Source organism: Saccopteryx bilineata, chromosome 2 (assembly GCF_036850765.1).
Source record: "Saccopteryx bilineata isolate mSacBil1 chromosome 2, mSacBil1_pri_phased_curated, whole genome shotgun sequence".
Taxonomy (NCBI): Eukaryota; Metazoa; Chordata; class Mammalia; order Chiroptera; family Emballonuridae; genus Saccopteryx; species Saccopteryx bilineata.
This window is the reverse complement of record NC_089491.1, coordinates 343,088,753-343,103,726: the sequence shown is the minus strand read 5'-3', so window position 1 is coordinate 343,103,726 and position 14,974 is coordinate 343,088,753. Positions and strand designations below refer to the sequence as shown.

The following is a 14,974-nucleotide window of genomic DNA, read 5'->3' as shown; positions in this document are numbered from 1 at the left end:
ATTTCCTCAGCTCAAAGCTGTTGCCCAAGGCAACCAGGCCAAGTTGGTGATGATGCTGAGGGGGGAGTGACGAAACAGGGATCCCAGGGAAGGGTGGAGCCAGTGTAACAAAGGAGGGAGGGGCTGAGGGGCACGTATAAGTGACTGTTCGGGGGGTTCAGAGCAAACCTGGGGACACTGTCTTCTTGAACTAAGGTGCAGAACCCTGTCCCCCACTGCACGCTCTGGCCTCAGAAACCCCACGGGGACTAGAAGTCCCGTGCCTAGTGCCTTTCCCACAGACAGATGGGTTCTTAGGGGCAGCAGGTAGCAAAACCCCGGATACAGAAGTCTAAGGAACCAGGCTTCTTTTCCTTCACTGAAAGACCCCAATAGGGGTGGTCCCCCCATCTTCCCTGGAGCAGAAGAGCCTCCACCTGTGTATCGGGAACCCTCTTCCTCCTCCCGTCTATGTCAAGAGCGGCTTCCCTCCCCATGGTGCCCCGTGCCTAACGGTATCCACTGCTTCCACAGGTGTTCTCCAGGGGAAGACTGACCTGATCGTCTACATGACCAGGGGAAAGACCAGACTATGAAACCTATCTTCTGTTTGAGTGTCCTTGTGGGTATGTATCCATGGCCTTGTACTCAACCCAAGGCATAGGTTCACGTAGGATGGAGTGAGGCAGATGCAGGAGGTGTGGAGGGTGCACAGAAAGTCAAGAAAAAGAGTCACAAGCAAAATTAGGGTTCTCCTCTCCGACACCCCACCCAAAGGCGCTCAGGCCCAGCTGCGCCCACTCTTCCAGTGCTGAGCTGTGGGGTGGTTTACGGTGCACACCCGCCTTGAAGAATGCTCAGCAGTGAGTGTCCCCTGATCATTTCACAGTGCAGGCCTCATCCCCCACTGGGCAAGCCCAGCGTGGCCCTAAGGACAGAGCTCATTTTGGCATCAAAAGCTCAGAGTGCAGGGAGTGGAGAAGATGGGAACAAATGATCAAATACAAGGGCCCTACTTCCTGCACACCCTGACTTCCATAAAGCTCTTCTGATGGCAGAATCTACTGCTGAGGGAGGCACTTCCCCCTACACCCCCCCACACGCCCCGCCCCGGCTCCGCTGACTGCCTTGGCTGCACCACAGATTAGCTGTCTGGGCTGGGACAAGTTCATCTATCCATCTGTGCTTCAATTTCTACAATCAACACAGGGACATATACTACCCACATTACTGAGCCCTAGTGAAGATAAATAGATCCATGTAGAGGTGCTCAAGGTCTTTTATCCTCATTAATGCTTCACCTTTCTGCCCTGGGCATTTATTTCTGTGATCACACAGAGAAGTGTGTGGTGAGACACAGCCTAGCTGGCCTAGGGGTGGATTACCAGAAGGACTGAGGGCCACAGAGACAAGAACAGTACTCTATTCCTGGTACTAGAATTAGTCTGCCCTCCCTTACTTTTCTAGGTTTTTTGGTTTTTTAATAATTCATTTATTTAAAAAATATTCATATTACAAAATTTAGAAATGTTAAAAAAGAAAAAAAGAAACATAACTCATAATCCCCATCAACACATGCTCATGCTTGGCTTGAGTTTACTCCCAGATTTTATTTTATTTATATATATATTTTTGCATTTAAGTGATTTTTTTTTCTTTTTTGCTTCTTGTTTTTAGACAATTGACTTACTGGTTTTAATTATTATTTTTAACTTAGAGGAAAAATTACCAATGTTTACTTTGCTTTTAAATATTTATAAATATTGTTTATACAATTTTAATATGTATGATGGTCCATTTGTACATGTACTTTTCCATTTCAGTGGCCAGCATTGCTCTATTGGACATTTATTTTTCCTATGTTTAGCTATTATAACTAGTGCTAAAACAACCACACTTACTCATAATCTTTGTCTACATCTGATTATTTCAGTAGAACATAGGACTCGAGGCTAGGACTATTAGGTTACAGGACCACTTAGAATTCTTGACGTCTATTTCTAAATTGCTTTTGTTGGTCAAATAAGTTTGTAAATATGATATATATGTTTGCTCGCTTATAGTTTGCATTGGGTGTGGGGAACAGGTTGTAAACTGGTATGGTCGTTATAGCCTAAGGCTTAGTTTTAAGACTAAGCCTTTCCCACCCTAAGTGACTTTGTATCAGAGACTTCCTTGTTTGTATATTGGATTAAAGGTTTTGATTTCTACACTATAAAGTGGGGCAGACCTGGAGCTTGCTCTCTCTCGGTTCCTGAGATTAGCATTAGAGAGGAGAGCAGAGAAAAGGCCATGTGGAGGAGAGGAGAAGCAGCCAAGATGGCAGAGTGCTGAGGGAGAAACCAGTTTGTGCAGAGTTTGTGCAGAGAGAAGGAGATAGGGAACAGAAGTGAATAAGGCTGGTAAGCTAGAAACCTTTGATTTCAGGAAACTTGGATAAGTCAGTGGCTTTGGGAGCCCTGAATGGAAAGGGAAGTGTTTTCCCACTGTGTATTTCTTGCCTGCCGGGTGCAAACTAGGATTAAAGCTAATGGCCCACCAGTTATTGGCTCCATTGTTTCATTACCATCTGTCTGAATCAAATGCGAATCTGCATGGGCCAGGTGGCTGTGATGGTGGCCGTGGCTACTGGCTTTACACTTTTCAAAAACTTAGGGTCAATTCACATACCTACCAGCAGTGAATGAAAAAGTCTTTCTCATTGTACTTTCTCTGATTGAATCTTATCAACACTAACAAATAAAAATTAAAAAGATCATTATAAATATTAGATAAAACGGTATGTCATTTTAATTTACATTTTTATTAGAAAAAAAATGTCAAACATTTGCTGTCCAATCCATTACTTCTTTAAGATTGTACATATTCCTCTTCAACGATGAAACTGTTGATGGTATCATTTGTTCTAAGAATGTCTCGTGTACGGAGGGTATTATTTTCTCAGGGACATTTTTCTCTGCGCACTCATCGGTGCAGAAGGAAGATGACGCCCCCTACCTGGCGTACCTCAAGTCTCACTTCAACCCCTGTGTGGGTGTCCTCATCAACCAACAGTGGGTGCTGGCGCCAGCTCACTGCTACTTACCGTGAGTGCCGGGCACCCCCGCCCCGAGACAGGTGCTGCTCATCCCCTACCCGTGGTTCTCAGATGGAGGCAACTGTCCCTCCTGGGCACATTTGGTAAAGCCAGAAGATATTTTTGGTTGTCACAGTGGAGTTGGGGGTAGGGAGGGCTGTGCCAGGGCAAGGATGCTGCTGAGCGTCCTACATGCACAGGACAGCGCCCACCACACACAGTCATCCAGTCCCCAAGTGTCAGTGGCGCTGCCACTGAAGAACCTATTCTAGATATTATCCTCCTCAGTCTCTTATCAGTTTTTCAAGTTTTTTTAAAACTGGCAATAGCAATGTGTTTTATAAGTTAAGGGACCTGCAACTAACTTACGATGCACCCACATTAGAGAAAAATGAGAATTTTTTTAAAAAAGAATAACAATAAAGGTATGAACGTGGGAACTAGGAAACACACAAGGATTAGTTGGGTACTCCAAGTTAGCATTGGAAAGGGGCAGCTACTACCCCTAGACCTACAGGAGCGAGGAGAAAATGGGTACTAGTGGGGAGAACGGTGGGGGGAGGGGAAGGAGAGAGAAAGGAATCGTGTATGGAGAGACCACTTCTATGAGCTATGACCTTTGGTCATGAGACACAGCCAACAGCCAATCTGCAGCAACCCTGCAGGGAGGGAGCGGGGAGGATAAATACTCCAACCTGCCCTGGCCAGTTTGCTCAGTGGTAGAGCATCGGCCTGGCATGCAGGAGTCCCGGGTTCGATTCCCGGAAAGGGCAAACAGGAGAAGTGCCCATCTGCTTCTCCATCCCTCCCCCTCTCCTTCTTCTCTGTCTCTCTTCCCCTCCCGCAGCCAAGGCTCCATTGGAGCAAAGTTGGCCCGGGCGCTGAGGATGGCTCCATGGCCTCTGCCTCAGGTGCTAGAATGGCTCTGGTCGCAACAGAGCGACGCCCCAGATGGGCAGAGCGTCGCCCCTGGTGGGCATGCCAGGTGGATCCCGGTCAGGCGCATGTGGGAGTCTGTCTGACTGCCTCCCTGTTTCCAACTTCAGAAGAAAAAAAAATACTCCAACCTCACATCCTTCTTCCAGAGCTTCCTACTGGCCAAAGCATCGATTTAATCCTCATATATCACATCCCAAGGGTACAGAGCAGGATTGGGAGTGATCTGCTGAAACGAACAGGAGCTATCTCAGACTCAGGCCGCCCCGTTCCCTTTCTCCCCTCCGCCAGAGGGAAGCTGGGATGGAGGGAAACCTGTGTCTGAGCCATGCAGAACGTCCCTCCCCGCACATTAAGGGCACTGCCGGAAAGCACGCAGTTACAGGCTCCACCACTGACTGCGGGCAAATCACTCTTAGGTGCTTCCGTGACTCCATCTGAAAATGAGGATTAAAAATAGAACCTGCTCCATAGATTTGTTGTGGGTGGTCAATGAGGTAACCCAGAATCCAGATGGCACACTGTAACATTCAATACCAGCTCTGGTGATTGTGATGATGGTGATAGTGATGGTAACAAGAGTGATCACTTCCAAACACTTCTCCCTCCAGAAATCTGAAAGTGATGCTGGGAAATTTCAGGACCAGAGTCCGAGATGGGACAGAGCAGAGTATTAGCCCCATCAATATCGTCCGCTACTGGAACTACAGTAATAGCTACCCCCAGGATGACCTCATGCTCATTAAGCTGGCCAAGCCGGCCAACTTCAGCCACAAAGTCCAGCCCCTTGCCCTTGCCACCAGCAGCGTCCGGCCAGGCACTGTCTGCCTGCTTTCAGGTTTGGACTGGAGCCGAGACAACAGTGGTGAGTGCGCCTTCCCCAGAAAGCCAAGGGCATTGGCTGACCCTCCAGAGCACATCTGTCCGCACAGCTGAGAAGAGAGCAGGAAGACTGGGGGAGGCCCAAGGGGAGACTACATGAGTGGTCAGAAGCCCAGAGCTTCTCCTTCCCCAGGGAGTCCCATGCCCCAGCCTCTGGGGTGTCAGCAGCTAGATCCACTGGCCATCTGACTACACGGAGGACACAGGTCCTCACTGTCAGAGGTGCGATCCCCACTAAGGAGACTGTGCCCCTCCCTCCCACACACACTCATTCTCCACACAGAGACCCCTGAGAACGGAGGCCAGGTCACTTCTCCCGCCAGGACTGGACACAGAGCAGGAACAGCACTCTGCTTCTTACAGAGACCGAAAGGCTATCGCAAAGCCCTCAGGGTGGACTCTCATAACCACGTCCGGGTCGACTTCTTCCCTGTTTCTCAGTCCTTGTTTTCTACAGACACACAGAACAGCAGGTGCGGGGGCGGGCGGTGGTCGGAGGGCTGTGTGACAGGTGCGCACAGGAGGGCTCCTGTCTCCCGTCCTCCCTCAGGCCGGCACCCTGACTTACGCCAGAACCTGCAGTCCCCTGTGATGTCTGACAGAGAGTGCCAGGAAAGCGAACAAGGGAGGAGACACAGGAACTCCCTATGTGTCAAATTCGTCAAAGTGTTCAACCGAATTTTTGGGGTAATCTTTCCTCCATGCTCAGCTTTCATGAGTGCATGTGTCTAGTTAACCACTTAATCCTGATAATGAAAAGAAAAAGAAAAATAGAAAGCCCTCATCCTTGCAAATAGTTTTTGAGAATCTTATCTGGCTGCAGCAAGCCCCACTGTTTCTTCAGGAATGGGCTCTCCTCAAAGATGTCTTTCTTCACGTCAGGGCTGCAGGCAGTAGCTGAGTTAATAATACTTTTATTCTCAGGGCTGCAAGTGCAAGTGGACATCGCTGAAAACAAAGCCCAAACGTTTCACAAACTGAAACAGGCTTCACTAGTTCAAATAAATGGGGTTTGACTCATTTTAAGTGGGGGTTCTACAGAGGGTTTTCTCTGTCTCAAGATCACACAGGGCGAATGACAGCAAAGCCAGAGAATGACTTCAATGTCCTGTGTCCCAACTCAGCACTCCTTTCATGACCCAGCATGCCACCTCTAGGCAGGACTCACCCAAGTTGGGGACCAGAGGGCTCCTTTGAGGAGAATACCTGAATTAACATCTATCTCTCCCTCCCCCTCTCTGCACGGTCTCTGGCAGGAAGTGGCTGTCGCAACGGTCATCTGCAAAAACAGGCTCCAGGGGATCGAGGTCGGACACTTCATGGGAGGGGACATCGGCATCTACACCGATGTTCACAAGTACATATCCTGGATTGAGGAAGTCACTAAAGACAAATGAGAGGGAGATCCTACTATTCGCTCTGCCGCCCAGCAGCTCTGCTCTGACTATGCAAGCTCTATTTTCCCCAAACTCAAAATAAAATGTCCAGATAGAACTATCTGGATGCATCACCTATGTTTTCTGATTTGTGTCTCTGCCCATACCCCATAACGATGGGGAGAACCAGGAACAAAAGACAAAACGAGCACTTAGTACACAGCACTGGGGTCCATCTACTATCTCATAGCAAGCCTTCGAGGTTATGTTGTACCCTCACATCACCAATGAGAAAACTGAGACTAAAAGAGGGCCAATAGCATTGTCTGTAGCTGGTAGATATCAGATCCTGGACTGGAACCCCAAAATGTCAGATCCCCACTCCCACACTCTTAGCCTCAAAATTACAGGGGAGTCCATGTGGCCTCACAACAGACGTTGTCTTCTATTTTCATTCTCGTCTGATGTCACTTGACATTGTCAGTATCATTCGACAAAGTCAGTCATTCCCTCTCTCAAAGTTCCTTTCGCTCTCAAAGTTCTTTCTGGGCCCTAGCTGGTTGGCTCAGCAGTAGAGCGTCGGCTTGGCATGCGGGGGACCCGGGTTCGATTCCTGGCCAGGGCACATAGGAGAAGCTCCCATTTGCTTCTCCACCCCCCCTCCTTCCTCTCTGTCTCTCTCTTCCCCTCCCGCAGCCAAGGCTCCATCGGAGCAAAGATGGCCTGGGCGCTGGGGATGGCTCCTTGGCCTCTGCCCCAGGTGCTAGAGTGGCTCTGGTTGCGGCAGAGCAACGCCCTGGAGGGGCAGAGCATCGCCCCCTGGTGGGCAGAGCATCGCCCCTGGTGGGTGTGCCGGGTGGATCCCGGTCGGGCGCATGCGGGAGTCTGTCTGTCTCTCCCCATTTCCAGCTTCAGAAAGAAAAAAAAAAAAAAGTTCCTTCTGGAACCCCAGCTATACACATACTTACTCTGTTATTTCCTTTTTTCTTTTTCTTTCTTTTTTTTTTTTTGTAATGCTGGATTTTATTTTACACTAGGTGGTGGGCACAAAGCACCCCTCCCTAAGAATGTTGACCATTAGTTTCACTCAGAACACAGTTTTTAATAATGTACACTTGACAAAAAATAAGTATGTACTCGCCAACTGTCCTGCAACCCAAAGAGACAACAGCCTGGGAAACAACGTGTAGAAAACAGCAGCTGATGTAAAAAGCCGTCACAAAAATGGGAGCAGCACAGGTGTGACATGGCTCTGGTTTTAGTGTCCTCACTGCATCGCCAGTGTCAGAAATCTGTCCCTCCCGCTGGCTCCCTGCTCCGGATGTCGAGACATAGCTTTCCTTTCCGGTTTCCTTTCATCTTCTGGGACCATCTGAGGTCCATGAGCTCTTTTCCTTTAAAGTCCCGGATGCTGATGTGCCTCATTTTCCCAGTCTGCAACACGCTATCATCTCTGCTGCTTCTCTGCTGGGAAGAGGACAGGGTTCTCGAAGTTGTATCGTCAGTGCTCCTTCCTCGGTTTTTCTGAAGGAACATGCTTTTCCTCTATAACATTGTGTTCCCTTCACTGTCAGTGGCCGTGAGGACTGCCCACAGAAGCAAGTCCCTCAGGTGCAGGCACCGCTCTGCTCCTGCGGAACAGCCCCCCACTGCTTGCTCGGGACTCCACCTGCTACTTCTGTGTCCGATACATCTTCCCTTTTCTTCTACATTTCCTCTGTCGGTGGATTGCTCCCCGAGACTTTCTGAGTGGCTTCTTTGAGCTGACCTTCCCATTCACAAATTCACCACTAGCTGTATTAATGCTGCTGCCTAACCCACTTGTTGGGCACATAATTACATCCTAATTTAAAAATACGTTGAGTTCAGAAGCCAAAGAGGAATGGGACATTTCCTCCCCCTAGGACCTGTCCACTGGGGCAGGAGCGGGACCTAGAATCAGCCAAGCAGAGGCTCCTCGCTGGGATTTTGGACCTTGGAGCTGTGACTCAAAGGGACTCAGTCACAGAGGCGGGGGCAGCATCGTGGATGCAAGGCTGACAGATGAACTGTGGGCAGTGTGGCCAGCGTCAGTCCCTGTGGGGTGACGTGGTTCCATCCTGACGTGGATGCTCCAGCCTATCAGATTCTCTGCGCTAGCCAATTTCCTTCCAACAGATTCCTTTTCTCCCTAAGTCACATGGAGCTGCACCTGAGCTGGGCCCCGGGAGAAGTGCAGGATGGTTGAAACACTAATTTCTCCCTTCTACATAATTCAGATTCTGTAGATACCGTCATAAGTTAGGGTTCAAAAATAAGATTTTTTTAAAAACAAATTACTTAATTTTTTAAAATTAATGATGCAAAATGACAAAGTAACTAAAACTAGTCAAATTTAGGAAAGGGGGACTGGATTGGGGGTTACATGAGATAGTCCCCAAACTGTGATGAACGGATTCAGCAGCTGGACAGCTCCCAGTTGGCTGACCAAGTAAAGGGGCAGAGCTCATTACTTAGACTTGCAAAGCAGTTGCTGGAAGAACCACTGCAAAGGGTAAAATGTGGCTCCCTTTGCTCAGTGACACCAACCATAGAGCAGACTGGACAGAGGTCACAGTGCAGGTCCCACCTTTCTGTACCATTTCAATCTTTTCGGGTCTTCCTCTAGGCTACCTCATCATGGATCACACCCGTAATGGGCAGGGTAGTGATAGCAACACGCGCACGCATGCGCACACGTGCCCATGGCCCCAGCTGCAGCCCCGCAGCTCTGAGAATGCAAACAAGACAAGATTTAATTACACGGGAATCGGTTCAAGAACACAGATTTGCCTCCAGATTTGTTTTCTGAGATAAAACACAAAGCAGCCTTCCACCCGATGTGAGCTAAAATCATGTACAGAAAAGGAAGGGACTCTAATCCCCAAAAGTGGCTGGGAAAACATAAGTGTGTTGTCCCCACGGAGAGCAAGCCATAAAAACTTCGGTCTGTCATAATTTTGGACCTGGGCTTCCAGGCATTCCTACCTACACCAGACTAGCAAGGTGAGGTGCTTACTTCAACTGTTTAAACGTACTCAGAAATGCGAGTATTGCACAGGCTAAGGCTAGCATGAATTGTTACAAGCATAAACCAGAGGGGTTTCCCGTTCACCGGAGACACACATGACTTGGGATCCAAAAGTAGCTGGGACTGCTTCCCCTGCATTTTTACCAGTTTATACTTGATGATCTTGAGCAAATCATCACCCCAGCCTAAATTGTGTCATTTGTAAGATCTGCACAGAGTTGCTATTGAAAGCTAATGAAATTATGCACTATAGATCAGTGGTCCCCAACCATTTTTGGGCCATGGACCGGTTTAATGTCAGAAAATATTTTCACGGACCGGCCTTTAGGGTGGGATGGGTAAATGTATCATGTGACCGAGACAAGCATCAAGAGTGAGTTTTAGATGGATGTAACAGAGAATCTGGTCATTTTTTAAAAAGAAAACATCGTTCAGACTTAAATATAAATAAAACAGAAATAATGTAAGTTATTTATTTTTTCTCTGCGGACCAGTACTAAATGGCCCACGGAGCGGTACCAGTCCGCGGCCACTGAGCTGGGGACCACTGCTATAGATAAAAATACTTGATAATACGTAAGCTCCAAAATAGTGTTAGGTACTGTGATTGTTATTGTTTCATCTGTATAAACATAGCCACGGCATAATGAAAAACATTCTACCATGAAGAATATAACCAAGGAGATAGATGCATCTCTCTACTTGAAAAGGATGAACTGTCATTCCTAGAAGACCAAAGATGGTGCTTGACCTCATATCATTCACAGTGATATCAGCGGAGCCGACTGTCACCTTAGTGACTGACATGCACATGTGCCTAGCGTGTATCTCAGCTGACAATTCTCGGTACGGAAAAGACACATGTTCTAGAGACTAGATTAATAAAAATAGATTAGTGGGACAAAAGATTTAAGTATATTAAGTACTGTCCATTAGATTCCAGATGCCCTTACTGAACCAAAAACAATGTGTTCAAACGAGGGTAAGAATGCAGGCTAAGAGGCCCTGGCCGGTTGGCTCAGTGGTAGAGTGTCGGCCTGGCGTGCGGGGGACCCGGGTTCGATTCCCAGCCAGGGCACACAGGAGAAGTGCCCATTTGCTTCTCCACCCCCCCCTCCTTCCTCTCTGTCTCTCTCTTCCCCTCCCACAGCCAAGGCTCCATCGGAGCAAAGACGGCCCGGGCGCTGGGGATGGCTCCTTGGCCTCTGCCCCAGACGCTAGAGTGGCTCTGGTCGCGGCAGAGTGATGCCCCGGAGGGGCAGAGCATCGCCCCCTGGTGGGCAGAGTGTCGCCCCTGGTGGGCGTGCCAGGTGGATCCCGGTCGGGCGCATGAGGGAGTCTGTCTGACTGTCTCTCCCCGTTTCCAGCTTCAGAAAAATACAAAAAAAAAAAAAGAATTCAGGCTAAGAAAGTGCACAGGAAGAGGGACAGGAGTCAGAGGAGGGAGAGGCCAGGGTAGGTCCCAGGAAGGTGGCGGGATGCCAAGGAAAGAGCCGTTGGACCGGGAGTCAGGAAACCAAGTTCCGGTCCCGGTACTGCCATCGGCTCCCTGTGCCCCCTCTGGGCCTCCATCTCTCTACAGCATCAGAGAGACAGAGGAGTTGTAAAACTAGCACAGCATATCAATCATTTAGCAACTACTTAGTTAGTGCATACTATGGGCTCGATAGTGATCTGGGCACCAGGAACCTGGGAGAGAACAAAACAGACACAGCCCCTGCTGCTGTGGACGGCACACTGGAGGATATCCATCCAGCTCAGAGACTCGGCACGCTGCAGCTGACTTCAGGCTGCGAGAGGCCGGAGGGGCCAGCCGGGAGGGCTACATGACCGAAGAGGAGGGCGCCTGACCTCTGCAACCAGCACGTTCTTTACTGAAAGCAGAAACAAGTGCCCTGCGCTCCCGTCTTGCCCCACGCCAGGCCTGGGCTTGGAAGCCTGATACAGATCATGGCAGCCGATGGACTTTTAGGGCACAAAGAAACTTCCAGAAATACAACATGTTTTGTTTTGTATTTTAGTTACATAACTAGACCTACCACCTTAAAGAAATAGGAAAATTATTCAATACATCTTTTCTTTAAAAAAAAAAGGCTAATCTAAAATGACTAACATGAATGGACAGGTGAAAGTTCATAAAAATTAACAATCACTGTATTAACTGTTCCTAATCTCTGTTTCTTAGAGCAGGAACGATGTAACTTATATATGTAATTTTAAAAGAAATAAATTATTTATGATACATAAACAGAACATTAACACCCATTTTACCAAACATAAAGCCCCAGCGTTGATTTCTAAAATATATTCGAATAACATGCTTTGCATTGCCCAAAGAGAGACAGCATCAATTTTGATTCTGTGTTTCCTGCTGCCCATGTGTATGAAAGAAGAAAAAACTTAAAAGACGTGTAAGGCAAACCCCTTATAGAGAGCTACCAAAAAGAGGATCTCAAAAGAGTATCCTAGGCACTCCTCACTGCCCAGCTCACAGGCCTCAGGACCTCCAGGCACGCACTGCCTTCCACAGGACTCTCTGACAAGCCTGCCTCACCCTAGGGTTCCCCATGACCAATATGACAGAGTGAAGAGAAGGGTAGGCAGCCATGAGGGTCTCCGAGATGAAGACAGTGGTGAGGTCAGCGGGAAAAGACTTGGATTTGATGGAGCAGGGGCTGGCCACAATGTAAACCATGTAAAGTATGAGGAAGCAGACCAAGGACTTGAGGACGGTGATGTGCGCCTTGGCCTGGGCATCATTCCTGCCCGCCATGTGGACCCTCATCCTGCGGTGGTGTCTGTACAGGGAGACCATCAGCATCCCGGAGGAGATAAGGAACAGCGCGAAGGGCAGCCCGCTCCCTGCATTGAGCTGCAGGATCGTCAGATAGTGCCAGGTCGAGAGGGCGTACAGCACGCTGCTGTTGCCGTGGAAAGGACTGGAGGGCCTTAAACCAACGTGGGATCCAAGTAACACATTGATCACGAGGGACCCCAGCAGGCACCAGCCACTCAGACAATAGGCCCTCTGCTTCAGCCACAGGTAGGCAGGGTGCTCAAAGGTCACGATCTTCTTGCAGTAGAAGACACTAAGGAAAGTGGCGAGCCACAGGCTGACCTGGCTCACCACCACCCAGAAGAGATTGAGAGAGCGAAGCCAGCAGCTGCTCTCGAAGAATGGAAACAGGATTAGGTCCACCATGATCAGGCACTGCAGGAGGAACCGGCAGCTGGCCAGGCCCAGGACGATGAGCTGGTATGAAGACCCCTTGCATTTTCTGACCCATTCTCCAAGACTCCAGACCATGAGGACTCCATTGCCAACCAGGCCGATGAGAAACTCAGCCCCTGCCACCGCCATCAGCAGTCCTAGGATGGCCACCTGGGTGGCTGGGGAAGGAGTCCCTGCATCCATGCTGATAAAGGTCTGGCTGAGCGTCAGAACCCCCGAGGATGACTTCACAAAGTCTCGATTTGACCTTCCCTTCCGTAGCTTGTCCTCAAACAGAAACTAAACAGCTGTGACCAGAAACAGAGAGCCCAGGAGTCACGGTCCCCTCTGTATTTGCATCCACCTGAGTGAACACTAAGCCGAGACACAGGGATGAGGCCGTAGCACAGGCTCCGGCTTTCCTTCTCAAGGTCACAGGTTGACATCTAGACACCAGCACACAGTAAGACAAGACCTCTCAACCAGAAAGGCCAAATCAAAACCTTCCCAGCTTCTCGACTCTGCCAGGTGGGAGTGCGTATGTATAGAAAAAAGACCTTTTATTTTTATTAAAAGAACTTCAAACATATAAGCATACAAGCTGAATCGTCGCAGAAATTCAAAATGTATTTCATTATCAAAGAGAGAAAAGGGGGAATTTGGGGGGGAAGAAAACAATCAGAGAGCCAAGACATTGTATTTAATTGCCAAATAATAAAAATATATAGGTCAAGTAGAGAAGCCGTTCTTGTTAATCAGGGTCTTTAAAGTCACCTGCCCTTGATGACCAGCTGTCCTCGTTCACTTGACTCAGCATATATTTTGCATCAAGCTCTTAGAGGAAAGAGATGAGGAAGAAGATGAGTTCAAGGAAGTGAAAAAATGGACTAGCACAGTTATCAAGAAATATAGCGACAGTCCTTCATTATTGTCCAGAGTCAAACTTTCCTGGGACCAGCCCAACACAGGTGTGTTTGTGGTAGACAGATTCTAAGATGCCCCAAGACCCTTACCCTGAACAACCCTTGAGCCGCAATGGGACTGGCACTAGAATGGGGTGGCACTCCTGTGTTTACACTATACAGCAAAGCGGAAGGATTTTCGCAGATGTCATGAAGATCCCAAATCATCCAAGTTGGAGTTCATCAGAAAGGAGGCCTCCCTGGATGGGCCTGACTGGATCTGGGAGAGAGTCTGGGCCCTCCTGCGGCCCTGAAGAGTCCAGTGGCCACAGGGTGAGAAACTGCAGAAAACCTCTAGATGCTGAGATTGGCCCCCAGTCGGCCTCGGTCCAACAACTGTAAGGAGCAGAGTTCCACCAACAGCAGTGAGCTGGAAAGAGGACCCTGCGTTCCAGAGAAAGTAGGCCCAGCCAACATCGCCACCCCAGCTTGTGGGACCCTGTAGAGAGGGCCCATGTGGGCTGTTCCCAACGTCCTGACCCACAGAAACTGTGACACAGTAAATGTGTGTCCTTTTCAGCTGCTAAGATCGTGTTCCTACACAGAAAATAGAAAACCCATACCGTGTTCAAACCAGGCCAGAAACAACCCTGCGGAAATGAGGAGAAAAAGGACTTGGACGAGAAAGGGGAGGAAGGCCACCTGCCATGGAGTTCTCCGACAAGTCGGATCCCTTGTGGCCGTGCTGATAAAATGGAGAGAAGTGCGGGCAGCCGCAAGTATCTCAGAGGGGAGTCGGCCGTGCGGCTGGAGGGGAGGGGAAAGAGTTGGAGAGGACGGGAGAAGGCTAGCCCAGGCATTAAAACCCAAGTAAAGGAGAAAGAAGGAAGTAGCAGCAAGACTTCAATTTCAAAGACACGGGTCTGAAACTTTCACCCAAAAAGTACCCTCCTCCGCCCCCCCCCCCACCCCCCGCCAAGTTGCAGGACTAAGTACAGCTCCGACCCTAACATCTGACGTATAGACGGCTCAGACCATTCTGCATTCCTACACACAGGCGGCCTTTTCCATGTGTCCCAGAAGTGTGCCCATATTGCCACTAGATGGCGATAGAGAAACTCCTCTGTAGCCACAGTTAACCTGAGCAAATGGAATTCTTCTCAAAGCGCTGAGTCCAGAAACTCAGAAACCGAGCAGACGAAGCACATTGTCAGCAAGCGCATGTAACAGGAACAAAAGTTGTAAGTGCACATATATAAATATATTCAGAGTCTCTCTGGTTTTTGGGTCTCTGGGTTAGTCCCGCCTCTTGAATCCCGGAATTCAGGTAGTGGGAGGGGGGAAGGAGGAATGCATTCGTGGCCTGACCGCAGCAAGGACCTGTCTTGGAGTTAGAATATGATGAGCATCAGCAGCACCGAGTGAAAGCACAGCAGGGAAGGGACCTGGCAGGTGGGACAGCAGGAGCCCCTTCTGTCTGCTTCCTGAAGGAGGAAGATTTGGGAAGGGAGGTAAGCACAGCCGACAAGAGTCGGGAGACCCTGTAGGAGGCAGGGATGAATT

General features: G+C 49.1%; 2 protein-coding genes across 3 annotated transcripts; one reads left to right on the top strand and one right to left on the bottom strand.

Annotated features, from left to right (window-relative positions):
- Positions 1-571: 571 nt before the first annotated feature.
- PRSS37 (serine protease 37) lies at positions 572-6,270 on the top strand. Of its 2 annotated transcripts, none has more exons than XM_066255284.1 (5): positions 572-605; positions 2,924-3,065; positions 4,603-4,853; positions 5,424-5,560; positions 6,130-6,270. In XM_066255284.1, exons 1-5 carry the CDS (start codon positions 572-574, stop codon positions 6,268-6,270), a joined length of 705 nt encoding a protein of 234 aa, XP_066111381.1. The 2 variants fall into 2 exon arrangements, with proteins under 2 accessions (XP_066111381.1, XP_066111379.1); XM_066255282.1 differs by having other exon boundaries at positions 4,603-4,856.
- A 5,525-nt stretch (positions 6,271-11,795) lies between these two features.
- On the bottom strand, positions 11,796-12,713 carry TAS2R5 (taste 2 receptor member 5). Its single transcript, XM_066254539.1, has one exon. The coding sequence runs from the start codon at positions 12,711-12,713 to the stop codon at positions 11,796-11,798; it is 918 nt and encodes a 305-aa protein (XP_066110636.1).
- Positions 12,714-14,974: the final 2,261 nt, after the last annotated feature.